Raw genomic sequence first — 13,776 nt, forward strand, 5'->3', positions numbered from 1 at the left:
CTTAACTATACTACGAAGTTTGCCGAAAATCGGATCAAAATTCTTTCATTTGATCTTGCCATGTGACTCAGAATTTTGACCTTTCCAAATTACTTGACCTTTGACTGATATCAAAATTGATTTCCTTTTTCCTCTTCCTTATTGGGATAAAGCTGGGTTACCATCATGCACATGTGATATACTTGCATAACACAAAAAGCTCGAAGGATCTGTGAAGATGGTTTATGGCTGTCGGCTGAAGATGATTTACCAAAATGAATGGGAGTGTGGTTTGCTCAATTAAAATCTATAAAGATTGCCAATACTCTAATAGATGAGATAAACCAAAACGACTGGTAAATTAATCAAACAGCTCTTTCTTAAGGTAGACGATCTTTGACGTTACTGCTAAGATTAATTCGTGTTGCACTAACGAAGTAATTTCCAGCTGCGGCAGATGTCGTGGTGCGTGACGGTGGTGTTGGTGAGTGACGACCCAGCCTTCCTAGCCGCCTTCGCCGACGCATCCCTCAAAGGTCGCCTCCTACAATGGTCCACCAGGCTCATCGTCATCACCCGCCTAGCACTCCAGCAGCTGAGGCCACTGATGTCCACTAAGTACACCTTTGCAAACATGAGCGTAGCTTTGGTGGCTCCATCTGAATCGAACAATAATTCCGGGTATGAGTAATATTTCCATGTAAAGCTGTTTTAATTAGATTATTATAGGTGTTTCAAAAGTGACATTACCATGCAAAAACGGTCATAAGACTGCACACGACCTTAGAGCCACCGGATTAATGAGGGATCTCTCTGAGGCCGTTGCACGAAGCACTAACAGGAAACTGGTGGTAGGTGGTGGCTTTATGTACTGTTGTCTACCTCTTCCTTCACCCTAACTTTTCTCTCTGTATGTGCCTTCCACTCCTTTTCCTCCTATTCCATGTCACTTTTTATTACCGTACTTTCACTTCAGGTGTCACTACACTGAATGATAAGGGTAATGGTTTCCTGTACACAGGAAACAAATTACAATGCTAGTTGGTAACTACACATAACCAAATAACAGGATGATGTGGAGTCTACTATGGTGCTCATGTTAACTGGGTGAAGAAACGCTAATCAGGGTCCATCCAGGAACCACACCTTCAGACTCTCTCAACTCGCTGCATCAGGGAGCTGTCTACCACAAGGAAACATCGGTTCACTACATGGAACGGCCCAGTAGGAACGTTTGTTTTCCTGTGGTTAAAGAATTAGCCTGGCCGGACTGACCGGGTTTATTCAGCAACAGCTTAACTTACAGAAGGCTAAAGCTGACTCAGTTTCAAAGGCGGGAGGAGCTGCCTTAATGCTCATCATAAGGTATTGTCTATTTTTCTCTCAATATCCCGACGTCTTAATCAATGAAAGGGATGACTGCAAACGAATCACCTCCATGTCACTCTGTCCTCCGCCAATAGGGTGCCCTCTCCCCAACTCACACTACGGCACCAGCCGTATATTTTCAATGGCAAAAACCATACCAAGCCTTATGTTACATCTATTGTTGCATCTGCTGTAATGTCATATCAGGGCAGTCAGTGTCATCTCATGCTATGCCAGACCTATCACGTCATCATGTGTCAAATCAGTGCAATCATGTCGTCAAGATATCTCAGGTTTCTGACTCAATGCTTTCATGTCATGTCATTTCATTGTTTTCATTACATTTGTGCTGTCATGTAATGTCACGTCATGGCAGTGATCCCATGCAGTGCCATATCCGTGATGTCAAGCCACATCATGCATGTAATGTCGGTGCTGTCTTTTCATATCATATCAGTGCTGTCATGTCATATCATATCTTATGTCATACCAGTGTTGTCATTTCATGTCATTTTAGTGCTATGTTATAACCTTGCTGTTATGTCATGCCAGTACAGTCTTGTCAGTTGTGTCAGTATGTCAGCCAAACAGGATGTACACTGTTGCAGTAGTCGAACAGGGCAGGACTCACAAGCTGGATGGGAAGCTGATGATAGGAGAGCTGGAACTCCCGTTTCATCAGCCCTCGGGACTAGCTTCTGATCTCCTTTGCTGAACTTTTTCAGTGTTTCAGTAACACAGAGTAGGCCAGCGTACTCTCCAATACAATTTCCACAAACTGTCAACACCAAACGACACGCATATTACACACCATACTTCATTTACTAAATAAAAAACGGCATCTCATCACCTAGCCTCTTAGCTCCCCGGAGGGGGGACCAATAAAGCCCCCAGTATCCCGGTGACGACCAAGAGATGTGCTTGGAACCACTGTCTGACACACTTCGCCTTCATTTCTGCAACATTTGCGGCCTTTACCTAAATTTTTTCCCTGCTGAACACCACCTCTCATCCTCTAAACCTCACCTTCTCTTCCCAAGTGAGGCAGCAGTCCCTTCTCTGTATTTTTTTTCTTTTTTCATGCTAGGAAGAGGGAACCAAAGGCCATGAGCCCGCAATAACTGTTCCTTCCAAGAGAAAAACAAAATACAAGAGAGAGCCAAATTCAAGATCCGATCATTTTGAGATGCCTGAACACACTGCATTTGAAGACTGAAGATAGTAGGAAGTAGGAAATACAGACAGAGGGAGACAGTTCCAGAGTTGACCTGTTGCCTAAAAGAAGGACTGGGAATAACGGTTAACTCTTGCATTAGAGAGTTGGACAGAAAAGGGATGAGAGTTTGCTGCTAGACGGGTGCTACGTGCCCGTCGTAGAGGTGGAGGAATGCTAGCAGACAGTTCCGAGGAGCAGTGACCATTGAAGTAGTGATAGAAAAGAGATAAAGATGCAACAGGCGAAGAGACAGAGGTTGAAGGGAGCCAGTAAGAAGAGGAGAGTTAATGAGACGAAAAGCCTTTGACTACACCCTATTGAGAATATCCCTACTGTCTCTATATTCACTTCGAAGCCAAAGGTGGATGTTGTGTATATGTACAGCTGCGGACATATCAGACAGAAACACCCTGTCCACCAGCAAGGTGGTGTAATGCTCTCCGCATCTGGATAACACTGACAGGTATGGAACTTCACCAGGTTTCGTTTGGTCGCTTGGACGAACAGAATGCAATGATCACTGTCGCTGTGCGCAGTTATTGGTGGTAATTTAATGTATATGCAATGTTCTGCCAGAAAACATATTGATTATAATAGTGTGTCATGAGGTGGTTTGGCCATGTGGAGAGGACAGACAGCAAGATGCTAACGAGGAGTTGTTTTTGTGAGTGAGGTGGAGGGGGGAGAGGGAGGGGGAGGCCGAGGATGACATGGAGGGATGGAGCGGAGAGGTATGAGAAAGGGGGGTGTGAGCTGGCAGCAAGGAAGTGAAATGGCGGGTGACAGGGCGACATGGAGGCGATTTGTTTGTGGCCACCCCTTACGGGATTAAAGGCAATAGAGAGATAGATATAATATGATAAAATTTTAAGATTATGTCACACAACACACCTACATAATGTGAATTATTATGAATGACATGGATTTCATTAATAGTTTAGTTTCGAGTCATGACCCATACAACAGTCAACAATTCATCATATTTGTCATAGTTATTAGCTTCCCACAACTATCAATGAACAGAATATTATCGTGACGCCCATCCTCCCTACCGTGAATCTGACATCGGAAGACCTTTGAAATCATAGCAAATTCACTAAATAAAGGAGGTGGTGCCACAGGAGGCTGCAGGGTGGGGGAGGGGACCTGGGAGACAGAATGAGGGCAGTAGGTGAGGAAAGTGGCAATAGTGGCCGAACTGGGCTCTAGAGGAAAGGGGTGAGAGCGTAAGAGACAGTGAACTTTGGTAGACAGCAGGAACTACAGTGGGAGGGGTAGATTACAACATGCAAATCATAGTTTCAGGGTGAATATGAAATTTTATAGTCAGTCCATGAAATGTTATGTTGACGTTACCATGTGTTGTAATTGACCTTCATGGTCTGTAAAAATTCATGACACACTTTCCATTGGGTGGCTCAGTACCCCTCTGTTATGAGTATGGTGCCTATTTGTTAATGTGCAAATATATGACACGGATCTACAGTTTGTCAGACGTTACAGCTGTTGCCATAATGAATGGGAATTACTCTTGTAGCCTAAATCCCCATCAAAACTAGGGGGCAGTGACTGGCAGACTGTGTCCACACTGGGCAGAGTCTGTCGGGCACGACTGTGATGTTAAAACTGTATGGAGTAGCTAGTTGCTGAGTAGGTAGTCAGCAGTGCTTGAATGCGATATGACATTGGCCAACACAGTTCATATGAGAAAAAAAACACCGTATCGCACAATACTTGTTAGACTAGTGTAAAAGAAAAGAGTGAAAAAAACAAAAAAAAAACAGACACTGTCAGACGATTTCACACAACAATGGGCACTGACTGCCCCCAGGTTTGCCCATCAAACTTTCCACAAATTGTCAAATGACGAACTTCTTACTTGTGCCAGCCAGTCACTGTCCGCTAGTGTGGACTGGGATTTACGTAATATCATTATGGATGACCACTGTGTCACAAAAGGAGTAGGGATAGGCCTATGTTTATTTTACCTTTATTAGCAATTAACCCACCGCGTGCCAGTGCCATTTTAAAATGGTCTGACATAATGCCGCGGCCAGTCCCAGTGCTGTTTTAAAACGGTTTAAAATAAAAAACTTCACTGTGACCGCATTTTTCAAGATTCGCGGGTAAAAATTGGCAGGCATGTAAGGTAACTGTTCCTCTACCATCACTCAGGCTGTCAAGGCCATACATTCACTCCCTCCCCCCCTCACACTCTCTCTGCCACACTCTGCCTGTGTGCCTCACCCAGTGCTGTACATAGTGAAGGCATTTTGTAAATATTTTCATGTAAGTGTAAGTTGTAAATATTTTCTTGTAAGTGTAAGGACTATATAGTGAAGTCAAGTTGTAAATACCTTCTTGTAAGTGCCAGGACTGTAGTTAATGAAGTCAGGTTCTATCTATCTTCAAGTAAGTGTAAGATAATGCATTCACAGTGAGAAAGACACGCAAAGTGTGACAGATGCTGAAGTAATAAATAAATCAGAAATGTTTACTGAACATTGCTATACCTTCCTGCATAAATACCTGAGTATACCTTACATAGAAAACGGCTTTCTCTCACGAATGTGGTGAGCATAAGAGAGCGGCTATACCTGAAAATGAATATGCAGGACTCAAGAAAACTCAATTCCGATCCTCGGTGAGCATTTTAATGGCTAAATTCGTAGTTTGCACATCAAAATCTATAATTTTTTCCTTTTATCTTTTTTTTTTTTAGCCAAAAAGATAAAAGGAAAAATGGCCGGCACTGGGGTGACTCATAGAGCTAAAAATAGCTGGCACGTGGCCAGTTAACCCTTCCCTGGCCATGGGTTTGGAATTTTACGTGCGCCCCTGGCTGACACTGGGGCCATTTTGTGAAGTTTCGATTTTTTTTTCTTGCCATATTGAAGAGGAAGTTCCAACGCACCTGGCAGAGCAAATTTCAGCTTCCTAGACCCATCTTGTGGCGTGCAATCGAATGTGGAAGTTGCGTAAATTTAGGCATCTGGTACTAGTCATACGTAGGTACTGCAGTGATGCAATATCGCACTTACTTTAACCAACATTGTCAGTGGTGCTGGAAAAGTGTGAAATAACTATATATGTCTTTTTTTTTGAAAATTTTCAGTATATAATATGCGAGGTTTGATTGTAAAAAATTATATTGTGCATTTATTTTGCATTTTTCAGTGTTTACTGTGTTTATGGTAGTATCGACCTATTTTTGTAGTCTAGGTGGTGGAGTTTGTTAGGAAAGGGAGGCGAGAGTGTCTGTTTTCAGACCTAAATGAGATAATCGTCATTCCTTGAGTGTACAGGCTGGACAGTGAGGACTGATGTGAAAGACGACCTGCCATTCACACCTCGCACGAGCTGATTAGCAGAAAGGGAGGGGAGGCTTTTCCACCCACGAAAGCAACATGTGAACACAGGAAACTTTCATGTTATGCTTATAAAAGGCAAAGAATATGCAAAATGATTCAAAACAGTATAGTACACCTGAGCAAATAAGTAAAGATACCAAAGAGAAAATAATTTTTCTTATTTCCATGTCTTTTTTGTTTATGCCTGTGTTTATTTATAATCGTAAACAGGGCTGTCACGTGTGTTCGCAAGCGAGGAGAAAGATGATATTTTCTGTGTAGGTCGAGATAATGGATGTAACTATGTGTGGTTAGGCATTGCCACGAGCAAAAAAAATCGTACATCCAATCGTCACGGCAGCGGGTTGTGAACTGACAAATGAGGTGTGAGACTGAGAGCATGAAGTGATGGTCAGTCTCATGTCCCAGATGTTCGTTCATTTCCCGGAAGTTTTCACAGTTTTCTACAAGTCGCACTGCTTCAAATGATCAAAACCAATACAACAAACCTGAGCAAATAGGTAAAGATACCAAGACAGAAAAGTATTTTTGTCTTATTATCATGTCTTTTTTCTTTGTGCCTGTATTTATTCATAATCGTAAACAGGGTGGTTGTGTGTGTTTCGCAAGAGAGGATAAAGATGATATTTTCTGCTGGGTCGAGATAATGGGTGTAGTTGTGCTTGTTTAGGCATGGACACGAACGAACAAATCGAAAATCCACTCATCACAGCAGCAGACTCTGAACTGCTTGATAGTATGTATGGGACTGTAGTGTAGGTCAGTTTAAAGACATTCAGAATGTTCATTCACTTCCCAAAAATTTTTGCCGTTTTTTATAGGCTGTGCTCAAATGACGCCTGCGGTCATTTATCAGCTAAACGTTATTCGACACCAGCGGCCACAGAGGGGTTAATATGAAATCTGAGAGTAATGATGATCCCTATGGTTCGCACTAAAATCTGAATGGCACTAATGTAATATAATGGTAGATTTACTTAACCAAGGTTTATGTTACCGTTTTCTGTATGCTATGTTAGGCTGTTGATTTTACACATTGCCAGTGGTTATTAGTTATATTTATGTACATACTGAGCGACAGTCGCATGCCCCAAACGCTCCTCACAAATCCTCGAAGCAATAATGCTGTAACAAGGTTGTATGTCTGCAGTGATCCAGTCTGAGCACGTGCCTCTTACATCAACGATGCCACTAGTTACAGAAATCGCTTGTATTAAATGCAAACAGATACTTTATCTGCAGTGTGTTTTGTTATGCTAAACAATCGAGTAGGATTCACACTGCATGAAATGGAAAGGATAAAGATACAAGTGCTGGAGCCAAGTCAGCTTGTATTTATGATGTAGGTGTCCTCATCAGACTGTTTTAAGCAAAGGGTGCGTATACTGACGAGCATCAACTAGAACGTGAAAAAGACTGAAATCCAATTACTTCAAGTGCTGCAAATAAATTTCATGAATGTTTATGGAAACCAAGGCAATACGGCATGCTTGCGGCAGCAGACGATGGCAGCTGTAGTCATGCATTCCACATAAGTTTCTGTCTTGTGTTGCACTCTGCCACACCTTATAGAGTCACGGTACATTCCAAATCACACACACACACACACACACACACACATATATATATATATATATATATATATATATATATATATATATATATATATATATATATATATATATATATATATATATATATATATATATATAGGGGAGGGCGGTGGTGGTTCGGACAGTGGGATGGTTCGGACAGTGCATTCCCTGAGAAACGTATGAGACCTAGGGGCGTGTGATCTTGAGTGAAACTGGGAGTTTGTTTATTTTGACCACACGGAACTTCCAAGATAGAAACGCCTGCCTTTTTTATGCAAGTCAGATTTTTTTTTTTTTTTTTTTTTTTTGCATCTCCTATGTAATAATTTAAGTGTATATTGTAAGCTCCACCATTATGAATATGCCAAGCATCGAACTGTGCATTATCAGGGTGAATCTGTGTTGCATGTAGAACATAGTGCTATGAAAAACGAATGTTAAACTCTCTAGTGTAAAACTTGAGAGTACTCGTCAATCAATTACATAGATTCGAGATGATTGGGACAGTTGAGGAGGGGGATGGTTCGGACAGTCCAAACTATCCCTCCACTACTACCAAGTTATGATCTGATCAAATGATAACGCTACGTTTGATCATTTATATCTGAACACATCGTGAAACTCGATTCTTAATAGTTATAAGGGAATATATATTAATAGTTTTGGTTATTTAACCTATTCCTCAAAGTGTTTAAAGAAGGAAGGGGTAATACAACTTCTATTTCAGTTGTGCAGGCCGCAATGTGCATTCAAGGTCTTAAGTTAGTCCGTCTTAAATAAGGCCTAGAAAGTGATAAATAAATCAGAAATGTGTACTGAGAGAGAGAGAGAGAGAGAGAGAGAGAGAGAGAGAGAGAGAGAGAGAGAGGGAGAAGGCTAATTATGCATAATATTGTAGCAGAAAGTAAGAGTTTAAGTCATTTATTAATAAATCTGGTGAAGGTTATTTCAGTTATATATATATATATATATATATATATATATATATCAAGTAGTTCATGTGGAATCTGAAGTTTAATATTATATATATATATATATATATATATATATATATATATATATATATATATATCAAGTAGTTCATTTGGATTCTGAAGCTTAATATTGTCCTTTAGGAAACTGAAATCTCTTTGAATTAATAAATGTTTGTTTTTGTCCAATATAACTCACAAAATTTTAAGAAAATGCTGAGTAATACATATGGCCGAACCATCCCACCCTACTGTCTGAACTATCACCAGTGGTAGGAAGCTTAATATTGTCCTTTAGGAAACTGAAATCTCTTTGAATTAATAAATGTTTGTTTTTATCCAGTATAACTCACATAATTTTAAGAATATGCTGAGTAATACATATGGCCGAACCATCCCACCCTACTGTCTGAACTATCACCAGTGGTAGGGATGGTTCGGATGATTTAGTCACTTGTATTTCGTTAACTATAGCTTAAAGCTGAAAAGAGCTAAGAATTTCATATTATCAACCTAAAAAGCCAAATGATATGGCAACATTTGAACATAAACCAGATTACACTCCTGCTAAAACCTGAATTTTTATAAATATTTTCTTAAAAAATGTCCGAACTATCACTGCCCTCCCCTATATATATATATATATATATATATATATATATATATATATATATATATATATATATATATAAACCTTTTTGTACACAATGATGCATTTTTCATCATTTGGGTCTTTCCTCGTAAATGCACAATGACGACTTGCATGTCATAAAACCATTAAAAAATTCTCCAAATAAAGTTTTCGGTCAATTTGCATTATTTTTTGAGAGGTCATAGCTTGCCCAGCTCACGTCAAAGGTAATGAGTTGGCAACAATGGGTCCCGATACCTGTGACAGCACATACAGGTTTTTTGGTACCACACAAGCTGTCAGCAGGGAAGGTAGCATGTGGACCCTTGTCCATTTAAACTCCTCTATTACCCCCATCCTGGTTGTGCGACATATTTTGCCATGCTAATAGTGCTTATGTATAGTTTTGGGGCAGTATTGTGATTAGATTTGGTGTTTGCAATAGGAAATTAGGTGTTTGTGAAGCATTCGTGGCTGTTATCAGCCGTTGGACCAAGGAAGATTTTGCTGCTGTTTCTAACCCTGGCCCCAGAACTACACTGCCTCTACCCTGCACCAAATGTGAGTATTCAGCAATAAAAATAGTGACAGTGAATCATGTGAATACAGTGTGCAATACCTAGTGTGCAAGGAAATAGTGAAACATGTGCAGCAGCTTAATGGGAGGCAGGAAACCGCCCTACAGTCATGACACAGCATTGTCATGAACGGAATAATTGCTGAGGTGTTGATGAAATCAGTGTTTTATTGTGATATATCTGGGATAGTGTTATACTGCAATTACTAGGAGTACTGTACAGTGCAACGAGTGTACGTCATAAAATATTGGCTACGGCATGAGTCACATACACCCCACAGCCATGGCACGCCATTGTCAGGAAGGGAATAAAATAGAGGAAATTTAAGGATATTAATTATTATTGTTATATTTATTCTGTATGCTTGTAGCGTGAAAAAAATACATATGAGTATTATAGTGATATATGTATCATATGCTTGTGTGAAGTGATATATGTATCATATGCTAGTGTGAAATAACGTAAACAGTGCGCCAAGTGTTCATAACAAATTATCGTCTGCAAGACATGAGGTAGTGCACATGTGACCTACAGAGCACGTTCATATACCGTAGTGTAGAAAATATAATGTATATCTCATAAATTGATAGAGTGGGTTATGTCTCTTGTGAAATAAAAAAACGTAAAAAGTGCACCGCGTGCTCGTCAGAAAATATTGTGTGTGATACCTGAGGCATTGCGCATGTGACCTACAGAGCACATTCATATACTGTAGTGCTGAAATATAATATGTTTCTCATAAACTGAGCAGTTGCACAGCACAGGGACGTAAGTGACAGTATCCACCATTTTGACTTACACACGGCTACCAATTCGTCATCCCATCCGTTATCACGTGGTCTGATTAGTCAAAGGAAAAGCACCTATCTGACAGGTGTACACAAAGGTGAGCATCACTTGTTTTTGTCCCAAAAATCTAACTGGTAAATCCAAGGTCCAGGCATTACAGGGGAGGAACAGGCAGGCGCTGAGACCCAATGAGAGGAAGCGTAGCACACCACTTTGTTTTGCCTGGCCCGGGCAGCCAGTCACAGGCTGCGAACTATTCCTCTATACATCAGTCACGTGCTGCTGTCGCGAGTGGGAGAATATACTTTTAAACTCACCTGATTTTCAGTGATTGTACGAGGATTTATACATCAAAATAGACCTCAGCAGTTCCGAGAGTGATGACGAAGACCTGATTCAACAAAGGGAGTGACCAAGAAGGCCGGAAACCTGGCAACAGAACGTTTAAAAGTAATAAGAGAGGTAGAAGTCAAGCATACTAAGTCGGAAAACCAAGAACCTTGCGAAAGGTCATTTTGTTGTCCCGCCATGCGAATGTACTGAGAAGTGCCATCATAAAGTAGGCCCTGAGAATGTGAACATAATTTTTGCAAATTATTGGGGTTTGCAAGACTTTGATGCACAATCACATTACTTGTACAAAAAAATTATCGTAAAAACGTGAGGAATATATAAATACAATTATTAAAAATCATCTAATAGGAATATCAACATAAAACTGTCACAGTTTATTATATATAAGGTTTTCTTTCTTCTGAAAACTTTATTTTAAACATATATATATATATATATATATATATATATTTATATATATATATATACGGTATATGGAGTGTGAGATATTATAAGTGATTTCTAGTAAGTGCTATTATATAAGTGTCTTATAATAAGTTCTACAAGTGCAATGCAATAAGTGTTACTGTTTATTGGTTATTGATGACAAAATTATTGGAAATACCTTGAGTCAGCCTATCTGTTACATGCAAGAAAACCACTTGTGAGTTGGCCAGAAAGAAAATTACCTGGTTGGCTATAACGAATTTTTTTTCTCACGATACTCAGGAAACAGTGCTGAATACGTTAGCATAAGCATATTTGTGATGTGAAGTACAAGTAATGTAAGTTTTGTATAACATTTGTAAGATTTTCGTGATGCTCCTGAGTAGTACAAGTCAGTCTGATTTATCGTACAAGTAATAATCTCATACTCAACCATACTGACACAGCACTTTCTTGTCAAAGTGCAATTAGCTGTAATCGTGGTGTGAAGTTCAATTATAAGTGTCGTAATAGAGGGAAATTATTATAACTGACTCAAGAAGTGAGTACAGAAAATGAAAGAGCTAGTCTTTTCCTACACACCCATGGGGCATAGTGGCAATATGAAATGGACAGAAAATCCTTTGGGGAGCCACATGGACAGGGTGATGACTCATCCTTAAGACACTGAGTAAGGAAAAGTCGAGGAGTGAGTGGAATTTTCCACATTCCTTCCAATAATGCCCGGGCAGTGTTACAATCACCACTCCAGTCAGTGCAGCTCTTCCCAACAAAGAGGAATCAAAGGCTTTTTGTCTCATTCATTCTCCTTCCCTTACTGGCTACATTCAGCCTCTTATCTCTTTACGACACTGTTGCATCTTTATCTCTTTCCTATCGCAATTTCACTGGTCACTGCTCCTCTGAAATGTTGCACCCGTCTAGCAGTAGACTCCCTTCCCTTTTCTCTCCAACAAGTCCTACATGTATGCCACAGGTCAACTCTGGAACTGTGTTCCTCTGTCTGTATATTCTATTGCCAGCGGCCTGCAATTTATTTTAAATGTATTCTGTCCAGGTTTCTGGATATGAGCGGATCTTCATTTTAGCTCTCTGTTACTTCATTTTTCTTGAAGGGAACAATTGGTGGCTGGTGGTTTGGTTCCTTTTTCCTTGCCTATGAAAAATTATATTCAGTCATTGGTCTCTCATCCAAATGACAACTTCAAGCAATGTGATTGGTCAAATATTACAGACTGTCTTAGGCCTACTGGTCGAGATATCTTTCACAAATCATCTCTTCGTCTTTAAAAAGTTTTTGTTGACATACATGATCTTATAACACCTGTAGCAATGGTATTAGCTGGCAAACATGATTATTCTCTCTGACAAGAAGAGTATGTTTCCACCCCTGTGTATTTGTTAGTTTGCTTGTCTGGATTACTCAAAATCTAAAAGAGATATTAGGGCCAAATTTGGCGAATAAATAGCCCACGTCCTAAGGAACAATCTTTTAGCTTTTGGAACCGATCCGGATCATATTACAGATTCTGGATCCGGAAAACTTTTTTGCGAAACCATAATCAATTATCAAGTAGTGGGGCAGTCAGTGGAGTGCATCTCTACGACATGTGCAATGTAATTTCCAAGCCACTCTTCATAATGGGTTAGGTTTTCTCATCATTGATTAGGGTTTCGCAACAAGTGTTTTCTGGATCCAAACTCTGTAATACGATCCAGATCGGTCCCAAAAGTTAATCGATTGTTACCTGGCACATGGGGTATCTTCCCACAAAATGTAGTCAAATCTCTCTTTTTCTTTTTCAGTAATTCTGCTAGCAGACAAACAAACTAATAAACATCGGTCCCAAAGGTTAATTGATTGTTCCCTGGGACATGAGCTATCTACCCGCCAATTTTGGTCCTAATCTCTCTTTTAGTTTTTGAGTAATCCTTCTAACAGACAAACAAATTAACAAATAGACAAACAAACACGTGTGAAAACATACTTCCCATGGTGGAGAGAATTATGAGAAACCAAACCCATTACGAAGAGTTGTTTGGAAAGTGTGTTGCCCTTGTCAGAGATATGCACTCCACTGTGTGCCCCTCTAGTACATGTAATGAAATTGTAAGGTGCTATTGTATTCCTCTAAGAGTATGTAATTATATGAATATTATAGACATACTGTATGCAGCGTTGTGTTTGCCTTCAAAGTAGCCTAATTTACACTTACATTTCCTATGAATTCAAAATACTCAGCTGGCGCACTTCTTTAATTTCCGAGTCCATTCATCTATAACACATAGAGAACGCTAAGCTGTTGCAACCCTTCATGTGATCAAGCACATACCCCCCCAACTCCCTGCGCACGTAACCAGACGCATAACGGTCCTCCCCCCCCCCAGTCTTTTCTTTTAAAGGTGGGAGTAAGGAGAAGGCCTTGAGAACTCATAACCTGAGCCGCAGATTGCATTGAAATCTCTAGATTTTTATTCTTTTACTTTATCATCATTAA

At 39.9% G+C, this 13,776-nt stretch overlaps 1 protein-coding gene across 1 annotated transcript in view; it reads left to right on the forward strand.

Annotated features, from left to right (window-relative positions):
• The first annotated feature begins 436 nt into the window (after positions 1-436).
• The window catches only part of LOC145397267 (ionotropic receptor 21a-like), a 49,623-nt gene continuing 36,283 nt past the window's right edge, over positions 437-13,776 (forward strand). The window contains exon 1 of the mRNA XM_080270464.1: positions 437-660. Within this exon, the coding sequence (XP_080126590.1) occupies positions 437-660 (224 nt within the window). The remainder of the gene's footprint in view (positions 661-13,776) is intronic.

This window comes from Coenobita brevimanus, chromosome 40 (assembly GCF_032717465.1).
Source record: "Coenobita brevimanus isolate Jiangsu-jjx chromosome 40, ASM3271746v2, whole genome shotgun sequence".
NCBI lineage: Eukaryota > Metazoa > Arthropoda > Malacostraca > Decapoda > Coenobitidae > Coenobita > Coenobita brevimanus.